This window comes from Phodopus roborovskii, unplaced genomic scaffold (assembly GCF_943737965.1).
Source record: "Phodopus roborovskii unplaced genomic scaffold, PHOROB, whole genome shotgun sequence".
In the NCBI taxonomy this organism is placed as follows: Eukaryota; Metazoa; Chordata; class Mammalia; order Rodentia; family Cricetidae; genus Phodopus; species Phodopus roborovskii.
Window position 1 is genome coordinate 9892166 of NW_026126482.1, and position 18452 is coordinate 9910617.

The 18452-nt window shown below is 48.8% G+C and overlaps 1 protein-coding gene across 1 annotated transcript in view; it reads left to right on the forward strand.

The window, feature by feature from the left end:
* The first annotated feature begins 14165 nt into the window (after positions 1-14165).
* Ror2 (receptor tyrosine kinase like orphan receptor 2) overlaps positions 14166-18452 on the forward strand; it is a 168498-nt gene continuing 164211 nt past the window's right edge. Inside the window, exon 1 of the mRNA XM_051194274.1 lies at positions 14166-14572. Coding sequence (XP_051050231.1) covers positions 14464-14572 — 109 coding nt within the window. The 5' untranslated portion in view covers positions 14166-14463. The remainder of the gene's footprint in view (positions 14573-18452) is intronic.

An 18452-nucleotide genomic window follows, 5' to 3' on the forward strand; every position in this document is an offset into this window, starting at 1 on the left:
TCCTGGAGGCTGCAGGCTTTTCCAGCCTGAAGATTCACTCCTTAATTTCTGGAAATGTCCTAGTCATCACTACTGCCTTACATCCATTATTTATACTCCAGAAATTTCCAGGTTGAACATATGTGCAACCATCCCGCATCACATCCATCTCTCTGGCACTCTGCCCCGAGTTTTGCATTCTATAACGTTTCCTCCACTTACCTGAAAATTCACTTTTCCCCCCAGTCCTCTGAACATTGCTGATAAGCGTTAATAATGACTTTTTAATTTCCTGGCCATGTGTGTCAGTTCCAATATCCCATCAGGTTTAAAAATTTGGCTTCATTGGCCTGCAGCCCTGCTTTTGTTTTACGACTTATTTCCCACTGTGGTGATATATTATTTATGCATTATTAAAGCTTGCCTGAAGATCAGAGAAGCAAAGAAGCCAGCCACTAGCTCTCACTTCTACCTTACCTCAGGCCAAAAGGGGCGATCCTCAGACTGCTCCTGACTTCACTGCTCCTCAGGTTCACGCAGAGTGCTATGTTCTCCTCCATGTGGCTAAAGACTAATCCTGAGACTGAAAGGTTCTACCTTTTATACCCCTCAAGTCCAGGGATTAAAGGTGTGAGCTCTGATTCACTCTCTGGTAGCCCTGGTGGTCTTGAACTCAGAGAGATCCATCTGCCTTTCTCCTGAGTCCTGGGATTAAAGGTGTGTACCACTACTGCCTAGCTTTATAGCTTGAAGCTAGCTTTGCTTTCTGAATCCTCAGGCAAGCTTTAATGAATCATACATAATATGTCACCACGTCCCACATTTGAGCATTTCAGGAATGCTGATAGAACTAATTCTTCTCACTGTTCCATCTGTGCCCATGTCCGTGTCTTGCCTGTGATGCTGTACGGTATCCCATCTGGATTTCCTCCAGGTTTAGAGAACGGGAAGTGATGCTGTCTGAGCAGGAGGCAGTGCACACCAGGGGCTGGAATCTGCAAGGATAAAGAGAGGGCAGCCTGGACCATAGCAGAGGTGGGTAGCGGCAAGATCACAGGATGTGGATGCTGAGCCGTCTGGAAGCAGTGGTGAACAGGAAGGAGGATAGCTACCTCCAGTCCAGGCTCACGGAGGCATGGTTTTCTTGAATGACATAAGGGAAGGCATCCTGGCTCCGCCCACCTCTTGGCCTGCTCTCCCAGCATTATGGTCACATTAGTGCAGGATGAAACTCACCCAGCTTAGCTCACTGACTGACCGAGTCACTCCACACGAACTCAGCCCCCACTTGGGGCCGTAGACCCAAGCCCCCAGATTCCCAGCAGTGGATTGCAGGCTGTTCTTCCTCTCCTCACTGCAACACAGACCCTGCCTGCTCACTCTCAGCTCCAGCACTAGTCTTCCTTCCCAGAGACAAGCAAAGAGCAGACCCTGCCCTTTCTCCTCTCTGTCCAGGCGCTGACCAATCAGAGGTCAGCAAAGCCCATCTTTACAGAATTGTCGACATGCTGTCTCCTGCAGCCAGAGCCCTCTGTAGCCCTGCTGAGTTAATCTCATCACAAATCAAATGTGCTAGGATTTATTCCTTATTTAAAATAGCCTCTCTAAGGCTGGGGAGACGGGTCTGCTGTTAAAGAACTTGTCTTGTAAGCATGGAGGCTTGTAGCACGAGTTCTAATTGTTCTTAATAATAAAAACTCAGAGTCAAGATATTGGAGTTAATGCTGAAGATCAGAGAAGCAAAGCGGCCACCAGAGTCCTCACCTCTACCAACGCTCAGACCGAAGGGGCGATCCTGAACTCAGACTGCTTAGACCGCGCTGCTCCTCAGACTGCTCTGCTCCTGCCTAAACTTCCCTGAGCTCCTGTCTCCTCCTGCCTTGTATTTCTCTCTTCACCCAGCCACATGCCTTCCTGTCTCCACCTCCTTAGTGCTGGGATTAAAGGCATGCCACTCCAAGTGCTGGGATCACTTTTGTGTGAGCTGTTTCTCTTTTAGACTGGATCAAGTTCCTGTAGCACAGGGTGGCCTTGAACTCACAGAGATCCATCTGCCTCTGTCTTCCAAGTGCTGGGATTAAAGGTATGTACCACCACTGCCCACCTGGCCTCTATGGCTAACTAATGTGGCTAGCTTTGCACTTCGATCTTCAGGCAAGCATCATTTGTTAGATCATAAACAAAGTATCACCACAGAGGCTCAAGTTAGAACTCCAGAGCCCATGTAAAAAGCCGGGTATGGTAGAAGAACTTTAACCCAGCACTGGGGAGTGGGGGACAGGCAGAGTCTGGGGGTGCTGGCTAGCCTAGGCTGCCTGGAAAGTTCAAAGGCAAGGAGAAACCCTGTCTTAAAAATTAAGTTGGCCCATTGCAGGGGACCTGCCTGCAGAAGAGAAGGGCTATGGGAGAGTTCAAAGGAGAACTAATGCATTGATCGAGAAGCTTCCATTTGCAGTGGGCAATATTTAATGCAGAGATGCCTTTCTAAAAAGTTTATTTAGTTTATATGCATTGGAACTTTGCTTACATGTCTGTCTGTGTGAGGATGCCAAATCCCCTGGAACTGGAGTTACAGACAATTGTGAGCTGCCTTATGGGTGCTGGGAATTGAACCCACATTCTCTGGAAGAGCAGCTATTGCTTTTAACTGCTGAGTTATCTCTCCAGCTCCTAGTGCAGAGACTCCTACTGGTCAAAGTGCTGAGACCAAGTGGCCATTGAGTGCCCAGCCCCAAGTGGGACATCTATATCACCCTCTACCCCAATGCTCAGGGACTGTCTTGGAAGAAGGGCCAGAAAGAATGTAAGAGCCAGAGGATGGGAAAAAGCAATGTGAAAAGCTGTCCTGTGGGCATGACATGGCTTCTGCTGCTTCCCATTTCCTTCCCTTCCCCCCTCCTCCTTTTCTGTTTCTCCTTCCTTTTGTTCTGTATCTCGCTAAGTAGTCCAGGCTATCTGAGAGCTCATGATTCTCCCGCCTCAGCTGCCTCCCCAGTGCTGAGATTACATGCATGCATCACGGTTCTTGACATCAGTGTAACTTCTAAATGCTGCGATACCCTGCTCCCCTGGTGGTGGACACACAGTTTCATGCCAGCTACATAATGACAGTCACCAAATCGATCTCCAGCCATGGTTGGGGTTGTAGCTGAGTTGTTAAGTGCTTGCCTAAAATGTACAAAGCCTCAGGTCCAGTCCTCAGCACCACAGGAAACAGATATGGTGGTGCCCACCTATAATCCCAGCATCATATCAAGTTTGATGCCAGCCTGGGATACATGAGACTTTGTCCCAACTACAACGAATGAACAAATGAAAGGCTGGAGCTGTGATGCAGTTGGTAGAGTGTTTGCCTGGCATTCATGAAGCCCTGAGTTTGATTCTCAGGACCACACTAAAAATGGGACATAGTGTTGCCTGTTCGTCATTCTGGGGCTTGCTAGGTGAAAGCAGGAGGATTATACATTCAAAGTCATTCTGGGACTTCATAGTGAGTTTGAGACCAGCTTGGGATTGGTGAAACCCTGTCACTAACAACAGATCTGCCTAGACCCTTGGTCTGAGCTGTGTCACCTGTGCAATGACACCCTCAGCATGCCAAACTGAGCATCTGCAGAGTAATTTCAGATCTTTCTTCCCATAGCAATTGCAAATATCACTAAGGTTGGAGAGTGTGGTGATATATTGCTTATGAATCTAACAAATAAAGCTTGCCTGAAGATCAGAGTGCAAAGCTAGCCACACTACCTAGCCATAGAGGCCAGGCAGTGGTGGAGCACACCTTTACTCCCAGAACTCAGGAGACAGAGGCAGACAAATCTGTTAATTCAAGGCCATCCCGGGCTACACGAAATGGATCCAGTCTAAAAGAGAAACCGAGCTCACACAAAGGTGACCTCAGCACTTGGGATCCCTCATCCTTAATCCAGCAGTAGAGAGGGATATAAGGAGGGAGGAGACAGGAGTCGAGTGAGTCTGAGGTTTGATAGAGAGCAGTGCAGTCTGAGGTCTGGTGGATCACCCCTTCAGTCTGAGCATTGTTAGAGGTGAGAGCTCTCTAGTGCCTAGCTGCTTTGCTTTGATCTTCAGCTTTAACCCTAATATCTAGGTTTTTATATTCATGTGGGAGAGTTTGTATCCTCCCTGGGTCTTAGCTCTGTCTTACTTGTTAAATCCTGCAGGAAAATATGTTATCTCTATTTTTGAAAATAACCCTAAACTAACCAATTTATGTGACCCAGGCATTGCTTCCATTGCCGACCAGACAGTTGAAGGCCACAGCAGCCTGTACCTGCTCTTCTGATTCTCTCCTTCCTGTGCTAAACCTGATTGTAGTGAGATATCCACCCCGCCTGCACCTGCTGTGCTGATCATGCCCATTGGGGTGTAGGCATAGGTGCATACATGATCTGTGGAGAGGCTAGGTCAAGGAGATGCAGGTCTAGCATTTCTGGGAAGCCGAGACCACGTGGAAGTACTTAGATAGATAGAAATTAGTTAATATTTAAGACAGAGCTAGCCAATAAGAAACTATAGCCAATGGCCAACATTTCATAATTAATATAGCATCTGTGTGTTTCTTTGGGGCAGAGAAGGGCAGTGGGACTTGCCAAGCCAGAAACTTCACGTTAAACCTGATATCTAAGAGACACACAAAAATCCAAGTCACATCTTGTTAGTTTCATTTCTGTTGCTGTGATGAAATATCCTGCCAAAAACAACTTAAGAGAGGATTTACAACTGCTCACAGACCGTTATTGAGGCAAAGTCAAGGCAGAACTCAAGCAGCTAGTCAGCTCGCCTTCGCATTCAAGAAGAGAGAATCTTTGTATTCTTGCTTGCTTACCCTCAGCCAGTTTCTCCTTTCTTTACCTAGGGAATGTGCCATTCATAACTGTTTCCGTATCAATTAACTATCAAGACAACCCCACACCCAGACACATCCACAAACTAACCTGACCTAGATAGTTCTATTAAGGGTCTTTTCTGTAGATGGAGTTTTCTGTTCCACCAGGTTCCTCAGCTGGTTAGCCCAAAATAAACACACAGAGCTTATATTAATTATAAATGGCTCAGGCTTCTTACTGGCTAGTTCTCTTTTAACTATTAATACATAACTATTAATCTATGTGTCTCTACATGGCCTTATCTTACCGGAGAAGGCTCCAGCATGTTACTCCTTCAGCAGCTACATGGTGTCCCTCCGGAGACCTCTCTCTGTGTCCTTTCTCCAAAATTCTCCTCATCTCATAGCGCCACATATTCGTATACCTGGCTACTGGCCAATCAGTGCTTTATCCATCAACCAATAAGAGAAACCTATATACAGAAGCGTGTCCCCCATCAGGTCCCTTTCAGGCGTAGAGGCATATGCCTTTAATCCTAGTACTTGGTGGGCAGAGGCAGGAGGATTTCTGTGAGTTTGAAGCCAGCCTAATCTACATAGTAAGTTACACAGTGAGAACCTGTCTCAAGAAACCAAACAACAACAATGAAAGAGTCTTCCCAGTGGATTCTAGGTGGTGGCCAGTTGACTTCAAATTATTCAGTGTTTCTTCTCGATAACTTTCCCCCCAATGGGGACAATAACCTCCCCATTGGCTGGCACATCCATGTGGTCTGGCTTTGACTTATATGTTCTGTGGTACTCTTACCCCCCCCCCCACTTACCCCTTGTACAATGCTTCCTCAGTCTTCCCACTGTCCAGAACACTTTCCTCTGACAGGTTCCTGTTCTGCTTCTTACTCATTGTCCTCTCCTCAATGGATGCTTTCCTCACCACGCCAGACTCATCCCTACTCTGGGCATATTGTCTCCTTAGCATGTATCTCTACCTAAAGAACCTACGTTGACTTATTTTTATTGAGTGTTTGTTCAGAATTTACCTCCCCCTATGAACTGGTTCCAGTGATCTCTTAGGTTTCTCCTTCCTCCCTCTGTTCCATGATCAAACATTAATGGCTTCTTCCCTGGCGGTGTGTGGACTCCTTCGCTCCCTGCAAGGACCTGGCCTTTCAGAGCAATGCGCACCCACTTGCCTTTGAATGTTATATCGCCAGTTATGAGATGACCATGTCAAGTCAAGTGGGCTTTTCCTCCTGAAGCAGGGCTCTGACACTCCACAGACCTGTGCCGTTCCTTTGCGGGAGCACATGGGGACCCCTGTCCTGTCTCACAGGAAGGCATGATTTATGTATCTCCAGGGGGGTGTAGATTATGCAAACGACACATTGTGCCATGAATTCCAGCCTGCTTCTGTCAGTATTTATTTGAGAGTCTAGTGCCGTGTCATAAAAATGATACAAGTTCTAACAACTAGAATTTATGAGGACTAGTTGAAAACTAAGATTGATAACTTGGTGAAATAATAAGGCAAGAAATGTTTTTCTTCTTAGGATGAGAAAGAAATATTAGTATTCACATGGGATGGAAACTATGTCCTTTTTGATAAATCCCAACTTAAACAATGTAGCAATAACGTAAGAAGATGTGAGCTATCCTCAGAACAGGTTTTACTTTCGCATTGAACACTTTCTGAATTTTTTCATTGAACACTTTCTGAATTTTTATAAATGGTAACTCTCAGTGTGCTGCTGTAAACTGACTATGAGAAAGCAATGTCAGGTATCTTCCCAGCACATGAACTGGTCCTGGTAGGACACACACACTGGGCATGTTGGAGGAGAAAGGGCTGCTTGCTTGCTTGATTTCTACTCTGCCTCCTTCTTATCTCCCACATAGTTCCAGCTTGGATAAGCGTGAGCACGCAGCTCTCTGGAGCTGACATCTGCAAGGCTGGTTTTTACATCCACAAGCACCCCATCTCTGTAGACTTGGGTGGGGCCTATGACCCCTCCCTCACAAACAACTCTCAAAAGACGGACAGAGGGCAGTGAGAGACAGCTTCAGGTGGTTGCCCTCCTACACACAGAGCTTCTGTAGGAGGGATCATCAGCCATGTCCTTGTCACCTCACACTTGAGGACTGCCTAAGTCCCAGAGGGGATCTCCACCTCCTATGGACATCACAGAATGACCTCATTTGCATGTGGGCACACAGAGTCCCCAGGTGCACCAGTCACAGCTCATACCAGCAATGTTGGGGGTTACTGAGTGTGAAGATCCCAAACCTCCCTCCCACCCCCCACCCTGCTCCCCTGCTCCCCCTCGAAGGGCTGAAAGCTGTCATTCTACTTATCTGGTCTGCAGATGCAGCTTTCCCCCAGGGGTCTGACTCTCCCTCTTAGGGAGGTTGTGGTGTGAGAATGATGATCGAGGCCACCTGTAAGAAGTAAATTAATCCATGTCTACAAAGCAGTCACTGCTCAGACTCTCTGGAGGGGAAGGGACTTTGCTCTTTGTCCCCAGCGTTCTAGAACAGTGTGTTTAGGCCAGGTGAGGTAATTTTTCAAAGATCTGTTTATTTATGTGTTTTATGTGTATGATTGCTCTACTCACACGTATGCCTTGCGTCAGACTTGTATGTACTTGCATCAGGTCCCATTACAGATGGTTGGGAGCCACCATGTGGTTGCTGGGAATTGAACTCAGGACTTCCTGAAGAGCAGCCAGTGCTCTTAACTTCTGAGCCATCTCTCCAGTCCTCCAAGTGGGCTAATTTTGTTAAGCAAGTTTTGTTGTATTTGACATTCTTCTAACAAGTAGAAGTTGAAATGTCTGTCTCTCCTCCTTGAGTTCCTTCTGTGAGTTTCCGGGCCTTTTATGACTAAGTACACAAAACCGAGTGGCTTAAACAACAGACGTGATTGTCTCCAACTACTGTTGGTCCAGGTCAGAGATGAAGCTATGGACAGCACCAAAGGCCAGAGTGGGGAGTAAGGGTGGGGGCTGGGGTTGAAGGAGGGGTGGGGGCTCTGGGGTGGGGGATGTGGGGTCTCATAATGCCTTTCTCCTAGCTAATTGTACCTACCTAGCTTGTGTCAATGTGACCCAAACTTCTTGTGGTGGCTGTTCCTCATCCAGCCGTCAAATTGGGTCAGAGCCCACCCTATCGACCTCATTGTAATCTGAAGTCCAAACTGTGCCCTTTGCAGCCTGTTCACTCATCTCTCCTGCATTGAAGCCTTTATGACAGCCCAGAAAGACAAAGTAGCAGACTGCTCTGCAGGTCAGTGAGCTTTTCTAGCAAGTTCTCTGACCCTGGAGGAGTGTGGAGGAACCCCCTGCATTTACAGCACATAGGAAAGAAACACTTGTGGCTGGAATGGGGTAATCCTGTCCCTTAAGCCTCTGTGGCCCAGGCTAACTCTGGGTTGTCTGTCAGAACATGAGGAATTGTTGGATTCCCACTTGGGGTTTCGGGCCAGACATCACACATTGAGTCATGGGAGGAGGCCCTGTCCACATGCTGTGCCGGGTGGTACTCACCTCCGTATAAATGATGGGAAGCTATGTTCCACCGCATCTGTACCCCCTGACACAAGGCTTAAAATTTTAGAGTTTCTTTTCAGTGTTTTCCTTTATTTTTGTTTTATGTTCTATGTGTGTTTGCCTGCATGCATGTCTGTGCACCACATGTGTGCAGGGAACACGGAGGCCAAAAGAGGGTGTTGGGTCTCCTGAATTGGAGTTATAGATGCTTGTGAGTTTGCCACGTGGGTGCTGGGATTCGAACTCTGGCCCTCTGGAAGAGAAGCTAGTGCTCTTAAAACACTCTCCAGCCCTTCAGACAGGTCTTCAGACTATAACACTCATGTTTTGTGAACTAACAGTTGTCCCTACTGTGTAGAAAGAGGGGTTCTTGTGTCATTATCCCTGGATGTGAATTAGTACAGACATGGGCCAGATGACCTGAACAGCCATACAGAGAGGTGACTAGCTGGAGGTAAAATATCTCTTATGAAGACACCGTGGTTCTGAGTGGACTGTGATTTCAGGACTGGCCTGTGGAAAGGGTCAGGTGGTGGCCATGCACGCTGGAGACAGAGAAGCTGCTGGTGTCGTTTTATAAAGTTTTGTTAATTTAGAGAGCAGGGAGGGAAAGTGGAAGCATTTACTGTGTCTGTTTTAAAGCAGCCTTTTGTCCCTCCCACTTTTTAACACGGATTTCTTTGTTGTGTGTGTGTGGGGGGCTGTGCATGTGAAGGGCATGTGCAAGGCATGCTGAAGGCACATGTGACTTGGTTATTTCCTCCACTGTGTGGGTCCCCCGATTAAACTCTGTAAAGCTTGGTGACCTGCGGAGCTAGCTGCCTTGCTGCCCGTTTGTTTTCACAGACCGGAATGCCCACCGGCACACCGCTGTAATGTCTTGAATACTATTGGAGCTGCAGCATGGCACCCTTAAGCTTCGTTAGGTCCGGAGGGAAAACAGAACTCAATCGAGGAAGCTGAAGGACACAGGTGAGCTAGCTTTCCACCACGGCGACGAAACACCTGAGACAGACAGCTCATAAGGGGACAGGGTTACTTTGCTCGTAGCTTTTAGTCCTGGTTGACGGCCCCTGCATCTTTGGGCTGTGACATCACAGTACCTTATGGTAAGAGTTCCTCTACCAGGGTATGGAAGTGGCATAAGGAGCTGACTGCCGACATCCCTAGAGTATGCCCGCTGATCAACCTTCCTTGCACTCACCTCTACCTCTTCAGTGTCCCACCGCCTCCCTACAGCAGAGACTACTCAGCCAGGCTTTCACTCATGGGCTCTAGTGGGCTCTGCAAGGTGTTCTGTAGCTCTTTGCTCCAAATTTTCCTCCAGGAGGGAAGAAACTCCTAAGCCTCAGGAAGATCCTGAAACTTACAAGCCTCACAAGCCCCTCCCCCTCCCTACGGTGAGATTTCACGCTTGCTGGTGCTGGAGGAGGCTCTTCAGGGGCACAGCCTGCCAAGAACACAGAGGGTTCCAGTGTTCGGCTTTCACCTGTTGTCACCTATGCTGGGCTATCAGCTGCCATCGAATCACACACGTGCCTGTAACCCCAGTTAACTCCCTGGTTCTGTAAGCTAGGCTAGGGTGGGACATGCTTTTGGCCTGTCAGAAGTAACCTGCTGGGGCTTCATAGGGGTGTGCTGACAATGCCCTGGGAGATGTCATACAGCACGGGGGGGGGGGGTGGCTCCAAACTATAGCATGGACAGACACCATGACCAATGGGATATGTGTCTGCAGTTGGTTTCCAGCTGCTCTGCCCGAAGCCCCTATCTTTCTGTGCGGTGAGACTACATCTTTATCTCAACTGACCTGAAATTAAGAACTTACAAAGAATTCTTCTCTCTCTCTCTCTCTCTCTCTCTCTCTCTCTCTCTCTCTCTCTCTCTCTCCCACACTTTTTGGAGGCTGTCTCACTATGTATCTCTGGCTATCCTGGAACACACTGTGTAGCCCAGACTGGCCTCAGACTCACAGAGATTTGCCTGCTTGGCCTCTCAAGTGCAGTGACTAAAGTTACATGCCACCAAAGCTGGCTGCAAATAACTGTGAAAATAGAAACCCCAAGAAGACAAGCAAGCCAATTAAAATCAAACCTGGAGGCTGAAGCTGTGGCTCTGTGGGTGGGTGGGTAGGTGGGTGGGTGGCTAGGTAGGTGGTTGGGTGGGTGGGTAGGTGGGTGGCTGGGTGGCTGGTTGGTAGTTGGGTGGGTGCCTAGCATGTAGGATGCTCTGCATTCAGTCTCCAGCACTACATAAAGTGCATGTGCTGGCACAGGCCTGCAATCCCAGCACTCAGGAGGCAAAGGCAGGATACACTCAGGGTTATCCTTGGCTACATAACAAATTTGAAGCTAGCCTGGGATATATGCACCCCTGGTTAAAAGACAACAATGATGGGGCAGGAGAGATGGCTCAGGGGTCGGGAGCACTGCTTGCTCTTCCAGAGGACCCAGGTTCAATTCCAAGCACCCACGTGGCAGCTCACAGCTGTCTGCAACTCCAGTTCCAGGGGATCTGACTCCTTCACACCAATGCACATAAAATAATGTCAAATAAATTAAAACAACAAACTAAGTAACCAAAGTCAACCGTGGTGAATAGGAGTAGTGATCGTGCTGGAGAGATGGCTCAACAGTTCGGAGCACTGGCTGCTCTGGCAGAGGACTAGGACTCAGTTCCCAGCACCCACCTGGCAGCTCACAACCGCCTGTGACTCTAATTTAGGGGACCTGATGCCCTCTTCTCACCTTCTCTGGAAACATACAAACAAGCGTACAGGACTCACACATACATGTTTTAAAAATGAATACATCTACCAACAACAACAGTTGGGGGTGTAGATCAAAGTCCTTGCCCAACATGTAGAAAACCTTAATTAAATTACTAGCCTGCCCCCCTCCATTCCAAACAAATAGAAACAGATTTGAAGAGATGGTTCCCCAGAGAAGTTTCTATGAGAAACACAGGACAAGCCAGGCATAATGACACACACCTTTAATCCCAGCACCCAGGAGGCAGAGGCAGGTGGTTCTTTGAATTTGAGGCTAACCTGGTCTACAAAGTGAGTTCCGGGATAGCCAAGGCTACAAGAGCTATCCTGACTCGAAGCAACAACAATAAAAACAAAACAAAACAGAAAACAAACAGAAGCACAGGAAAGATACTACAGTGCAAAGTAAGGCACTCCACATCACTTTTCATTAGGAAAATGCAGACTAGCTCATAGTTGTCACCACCCTGGTCTCCAGGTTGTTCTTTGGATGTTTAAGGACCTGTGTCAAGCTCTGTCCCAGGAGCCTTCATTTCCCTTGTGTGTGCTGGGTGCTCTCACAGCCTTGGTTGGCTCCCATCCGCATACTCTCGTAGCCCAAAACTTACTGGCTCCCTTCCTTCTGGCTGCCAATCCTGAAGCATCCTGACAGCTGTCTCCTACATACGGGAAGTGCCACTTAAGCCCAAGGACTCCTTTCTCCTGCTGTTTCCTCAGCCCTGAATTCTTCATCCACAGAAATGTGAAACAGTAAATGTTGACTGGAGCTCCTGTGTTTAGGGTAGTTTGTAAAACCACAATTGGCAACAAAAACACGCAGGCAGGAAAATGCAACTCGCGGTGGCTTTTGTTCGAAGTCACATTCAGCTAACCATGTTGTGTTTTAACATCTTTAGTTTGATTTGTGTTTGTTCTTCTGCTATGAATTGACAGGAATAAGACCTAGGGGAAAGTAGCCAGAGTTATGGATAGGGAAATGTAGAAGAACCAGAAACTGTGCAAAGATAATTGTAAAAGAGCCTTACAGAGCCATGTTCAATAGCCCTCACTTCTGATCCCAGCCCAGAACTGTGTGTTTGTGTGTTTTGGTCAATGGTTGGGGATACCAATCTGTGGTAGATATTTACTTAGTATATATAAGGCCATGGGTCCAATCCCCAATCTCCCCCCCAATACACACACACACACACACACACACACACACACACACACACACACGGAAAAAACAAACAAAAAATCCAGCAACAACAACAAAAATAAAACAGACACAAAAACTCCTCATCAAACAAAACCAAATACAGATCTGTTTGTGGGATGCGGTTGTGGGAAAACAGCAAGCAGATGGGGGAGATGGTTACTGCGAGAGTTTCCCTGAAAATCACACAGGAAAAAAATAACACAGCTATGGAGGCAAAGGGCCTGGAGCTTCAACTCCACAGGTGACAGAGGCTCCAAGGACCCTTCTCTGCAGCCCCTGTCTGGTTTCCTCTAAATCCTCATAGTGGCATTGGTCATGGCTGGAGACATGGCTCTGTGTAAAGTGCTGTGTGAGCCTGAGTGTCACTCACCAGCATCCAGGTGAAAGCTGTGTCCTGGTATGCATCTGTCACTCCAGCGCTGGGGCAAGAGAGTGGCAGGGTGGCAGAGGGGCCTGGGGATTGTTAAATCGCCAGCTACAGGTTCAGTGAGAGACTGTCTTAACAAGGTAAGGGGGCAAGCAATAGAGAAAGAAGCTGTTGACTTATAGCCTCCACACAAAACACATGGGGGTCACTACACATGCATGAACACACACACACGCACACACACCACGAGCGCTCCAAGCCAACTCTTAGACTTCTCTTATTCTAAAGCGATACTTAGGGTGAAAAGTGGGAAAACCTAAAAAGATACACCTCTGGCACCCCTTGATCCATGCTTGCAGAAAGATGGTCTGGCCTGGACATGGGTGGGATGGTGTCTCCTCCCAACTAGTCCCTGACAGGGACACAATCGGCCCCTCTTAAGCACATTAGTAATTAAGACTATGGAACTGGGAGAGACGGTCCCTAGCCAAACTGGGCCAGGACCAGCTCAGGCGTTCTGTGAATATGACCACAGCGACTCATTTATCTACCACACCTGAGTTTGTGAGCATCGTTTTCAAGCGAACAAACTCACAGGCCTTGCTCCCTCACCCCAATTAACAGGTACAGGAGCCCCAGCAAACACTAATCATTCGGTAGTCCGCTAAATAGCACAAAGCAAACGATAGAGAGGCAGGCGACTCCAAATGCTATCTCTAAGAGAGAAAAAACAAAGACATTTCTTTGGCTCCAAACAAGAGGGCCAGGCCTTCTGAATCCAGATCTGTGCATGTGCTAAGCAAAAGCAAGAATAATCAAGAAAGCATGCGATTTGAATTGCGTACAAATGTCTTTTTATAAGTGAAGCAAAATACATTTGCATGTTTGGGGGGTTCTGCAGAGAACAAATAACGTTCTGCTCTTCATGGATAAAAAGACACAATTTGCTTTCAACAGTAAACTACAGGCCACTGGGACTTCGGATGCCTTTGCCCTCCCTCGGGCAGCTCCTCGCTGCATTTGCAGCTTTTGTTCATTTTTTTTGAGGGTCCTGGTTGTTCCCAAGGGGCTTGGCAGAGCGCCTGTGGGGACCCGGCCAGTTGTTTTCTGGAACATCTGTTCAAAGTCAACACCTCACCTCTCGCGCATCCCTGCCCAGGATTTCGAAGACCTGGTAAATGAGTTCCCCTCGTGGAGGTGAGGTTGGCTTCCTTAAGTGTTTAGTTTCTGATCTGTGACCCAGGTCTCCAGGTTTCCAGGTCCCTGATGGTGGGTGGCAACAGTTTCGGATCCCTGGGATAGTGGACAAACCAGAGCCTACACTTTTGTGCTTAAAAGCCCCAAGCCATGGAGGGAGGGCCTGGGCAACAGGCAGCGCCTTGGACAACACAGGGGTTCGGACAGGGATCCTTCCCGCGCCTTGGGGTCGCCGCCCTCGAGTCGCTCCGGCAGAGGGCGCCGGCGCCGGCCTCTCTGCCCATCGGGGCGGGCGAGCCGGGGACCCTGCCTCCTGCGCGCCCGCCCGCGTTCCGCCCCCCGCGCTCGTCCCGGCGGCCGGCCGGACGCCCGAGCCCGCTCTCCGGAGCCTCTGCAGCCAAGCGGCGCATCGGGGCAGGGAGAAAGGGACGGCAGGCTGGCCTTCGAAGGAACCAGCTTGTGAAGCGCAGGGGAGGAAAGCGCGGACGCGTGGCGGGGAGGGGTGGAGGCGCCCTGGCGCGAAGCCCGAAGGCCGAGCGCCCAGCAGGCGACCCGGCACCCATGGCCCGCAGCGTGGCTCGGGGCTGGGTACGGCCGAGGCGTGCGCCTCTGTGCGCCAGGGCTTTCTGGACGGCCGCCGCGCTCCTGCTCTGGACACCCTGGACCGCAGGTAAGGACCCTGCGTGCGCCCTCCGGGCATCGCCCAATCCTCAGCCACTCTCTACTGGCCGCCTCGCGGGCGCCGGTGTTCCCGATCGAGGGGCGCCAGCAAGGCCATGCTCCTCTCTCTCGGCGCCAGCTTGGGCCCTTGCCCTTAGTCGCCTGAGGCTGGTTCCAATGAGATGCGCTCTAGGGACCACTAAGTGTTTCCAGAGGCCGGGATGGGCAGCGGCAGGGGCTTTTTCTTAAGTGCTTCCCAGTCGGGATGTGTACCCATAGACGTGCTCCGTGTGTCCCAAGACGCGGACTCCGGCGTTTCTTCCCAGATCACCCTTCCAGTCCACATGCATCCCTTGTACCTCATCTACCGCCAGACGAGTTAGTCTTTTTTCCCAGGGGCAGTGGGGGACTCACGGTCCGAGGTCTTGGTTTTCCGAGGTTCTTTGTTGTAATTGTTGCCAAAGTGGTGTTTGGCGGGCCCTGTGTAGTGGGGCCTTGGCCCCCAGGACGTGATATTGCACGGCTGAAAGGAGAGTGCCCCCCCCACCCCCAGTAGTGTTTCCTCCTCCTCTGGGGAAGTGGGCGCGTACTTGGTCAGGGCTCAGGAAGCCCCGTCAACGAGCACAGAAGTGTTTTGGAGAATACTTGGGCAGAAATGATTGTGGTGGCCGGAGGAGGTGGCCACGATCCTCCCAGTTTGCTAACCCCATAGCATCTACTGGCCAGGAGGTTTGTGGCCTGAATCTCCGCACCCTGCTGGCTTGGGTGAGGGAAGGCGCAGCTCCAGGCCCAGGGACATGAGGGGCTCAAGACTTTTGTCTTAAGTTTTCTAACTGCCTGAGGTGCATCATACTGGGACAGGGGCATCGGTGTCCCCCAGCCTCCAGCTTTCCTTCTAGCAGGTGAGAATTAGGGATCAGGGGCAGGCAGCAGGGTTCCGGGCTCTTCCTGAGTCCCCGCTGTGCAGCGGACTTTTTGTTATCCAGCCCAAAGGAGGAGAAAAATGATGAAGCAGCCTTTGGGGGAAGGGACAGGGGGTGGTTTTTGGCCTTAAGCTGATGCTGATGGCTTCAACCGTTTCTGATGACTTGATTTGCATTTGATACCTCTGTCCACCAAGGCAGGAACTGCTGAGCGCAGGTTGAGAGAGTACGGCTTATCCTAAATTGATGTCATTACCAAACTGTCCCTGCAAGAATTCTCCCTTACTCTACCATCAAGAATTTCTTTGGAAACTACGGGGTCGGAAAGTGGTCGCCTCCACAGGGAATTCGGCCTTGCTGGGAGCCGGGAGGCCCTTGCCAATCCTACAGCCTAGGGGCTTCTTGAGATGTAGCTGGGGTGGGGGGATGGGGTCTGCCATGGTTAGAGGTCCGAGGTGATGAAGTAGTGTGAAACCTTGGTCACTTAAAACGAGTTTGTAACCAGAACAGAAAAGTCTTTCTGCATTTTGGATGTAGCAGTTTGAGTACCTCCCAGGTGGAAAGGAACACATCTGATGAAGAAAGCCATCAGAGGCAATTTCTTTCTCTCCTTCTTTCTTTCCTTTTTTTTCCCCTTGAGTTATATGTGGAAGTAATTTTTCTTTGCTAGTGAAACAAAACTCCCTCTATAGAAAGAGAAGGCTGGGTTTCTCTTCTTTCTGGATGCTTGCCAGTTAAGTCAACAAAACACACACACATACACCAACACAGATTCAGACACACACATATATATACACACACACACACACACACACACACTCACATATACGCACACAGACACATGCACATCATACACAAACATACACATACTCATACACACACACACAGATTTAGAAATTATACAGGAAGTTTGGGTGTTTGAGATCATTTTTGTTGTCTAGGAGTGAGTCTTAGCAATTGGGCGTTCTATGTAAACACACGGAAAGATTATTTTAAAAGTGTATGCTCTCTTCTGATATTTTCATAGGAAGCCTCCATTCCCTAAGAACACAAATACCTGTTCTGTGATTCTGGACTTAGATTTCGGGGTCGGGGCTGGGGTCAGGAATGATGATGAGCTTTAGCCTTCTCCTGCCACTCATTTTGGCAGGGCCCAGTTTGCTTCTGGCCCAGATCCCTGGAGTGGTGGTCACAATACCCAATGACAGTCTTTTTAGAAGATAAGGAAGACTGGAAACTGGAAAGATTTTGTGAAGGTAGTACAACATGCTTTCCTTATAATGGCAGAGTGCCAAGCGAGGAAGAGCTACATTTGAAACTTTCCAGTGTTGATTGTGGGATACACAGTGTCAGGGAAGGGGTTCAACCAACCAGGTTCCATTTAAAACAAAACAGCCCCAAACATTATTTTCTGCTGGGGAGACAGAAATAGGGGCCACGTGCATGTTAGGCTGTGACTCTGTCTCTGAGCTACACATCGCCAGCCTTGTGGCTGCACTTGATGTAGTTAACCCGGTATAGTTAGAAAGCCAACAAGAACACTGCTTGGTATTTTTGCATGGCAAACAAAAACAAAAACAAAACCACTGGCTTAAAACTTTGCGTTTGTGAGAGCAGTTTTAATGAATGTCCTCTGCTGACTTATGAAGGCAGCAGAGTGAGGTCTATTTTTATTGGTGACCGTTGTGTCTCTTGGTTACTTGGAGCCTAGCTGTCATTGGCGCTTGTGTGACCTGCACTGAGGCTCTCACTCTTACCCTTTAAACAGCCTAGACTTCACCTGGGGGACTGAGAAGCTTGGCAGGAGCACATCCTGTAGGGCTGTTTTGGGAGGAATCTTTTCTGAAGGAAATGTGATAGATACTCAGGGCTTGGCTCCTTTGATTGGTAGGGGAGGTGAATCCTCTTGGGAGGTATTTCACCCAGGAACAGACTCTCCTTTAAAGTGGGTTGTGGGGTAGGCCAGTATGGGAAGGTGTCATTAGGAAGCGCTGCTTACAACCACTACTACTAAACCTTATGCCTGCCTGAAGGTTTATGAATGGTTCTCTAAGGGGACATAGGTCTCCTGAAAATTATCTGCCGCTTGTCTGGGGACCTGGAGAGGAAACAATGGTAGGCATCTTTTCTTGTTACCCAGTGGTGACCACTGGGTTTGCTGCACCCCATTCGGGGTTCCCTGGCTGGGACTGCTCTTTGTAAGGCAATTTTCTTCTTGGGAAACTCCAGTGAATGCTTAGAGGGGACCCCTCCCCAATGCCAAACACACAGGGTTTTAAAGCAGAGCCAGGGTTATGTTTTTCCAGGGTGTATGTGGTTATCAGTCATTTTGTGTGAAGGGCCGTTGGGTAAAAAGGACCATTTGGCCCCTGTGGCTTTGGGGGGTCTTAGATTTGCACTGTTCCGTTGATCCATTAGTCCATTAGTCTCACTGAGGGCTCAATGGTTGGTGTAACCTCTCCACTTTTGGAGGTTTTTTTTTTTTTTGTTTTTTTAAATCAAAGTAACTAGAGGAGCTGCAGCCCAGGAATTATGGCGGCCGCTGACTGGTGCTCCCGAGGCCCTTCTCTGCCTAGCATGTATTTATTTGGTTTTGTTGAAGAGCCTGCCAAGTTGGAAACGAGGGCGGGACAGCTCTGCTTACATGTGCAGTGCTCATAAAAACTGTCTAGGGTGTAATCTGTTTGAAGTTATATTGACAGAGAGGCCAAGAAGCGGTTGGTTAGACCGTGTTGAAGGGTTTCATAACACTTTTCAAAAAGAGAGTGTTTTGGGTTTGGTTGGCTCACTGATGAGATTTTTGGGGGTGTTTTCTTTAAGTTCTAACTCTGATACCACACCCTATCAAAAAGCCAAAGGGAAGGAAATAATTACAGAAAAAAAAAATGAACTTAATTCGACTAAGTAGCTTGGCCTCTAGAAGGTCTTAAGCCCCTATGGAAGTGCATGCGTGCGTGTGCACGCACA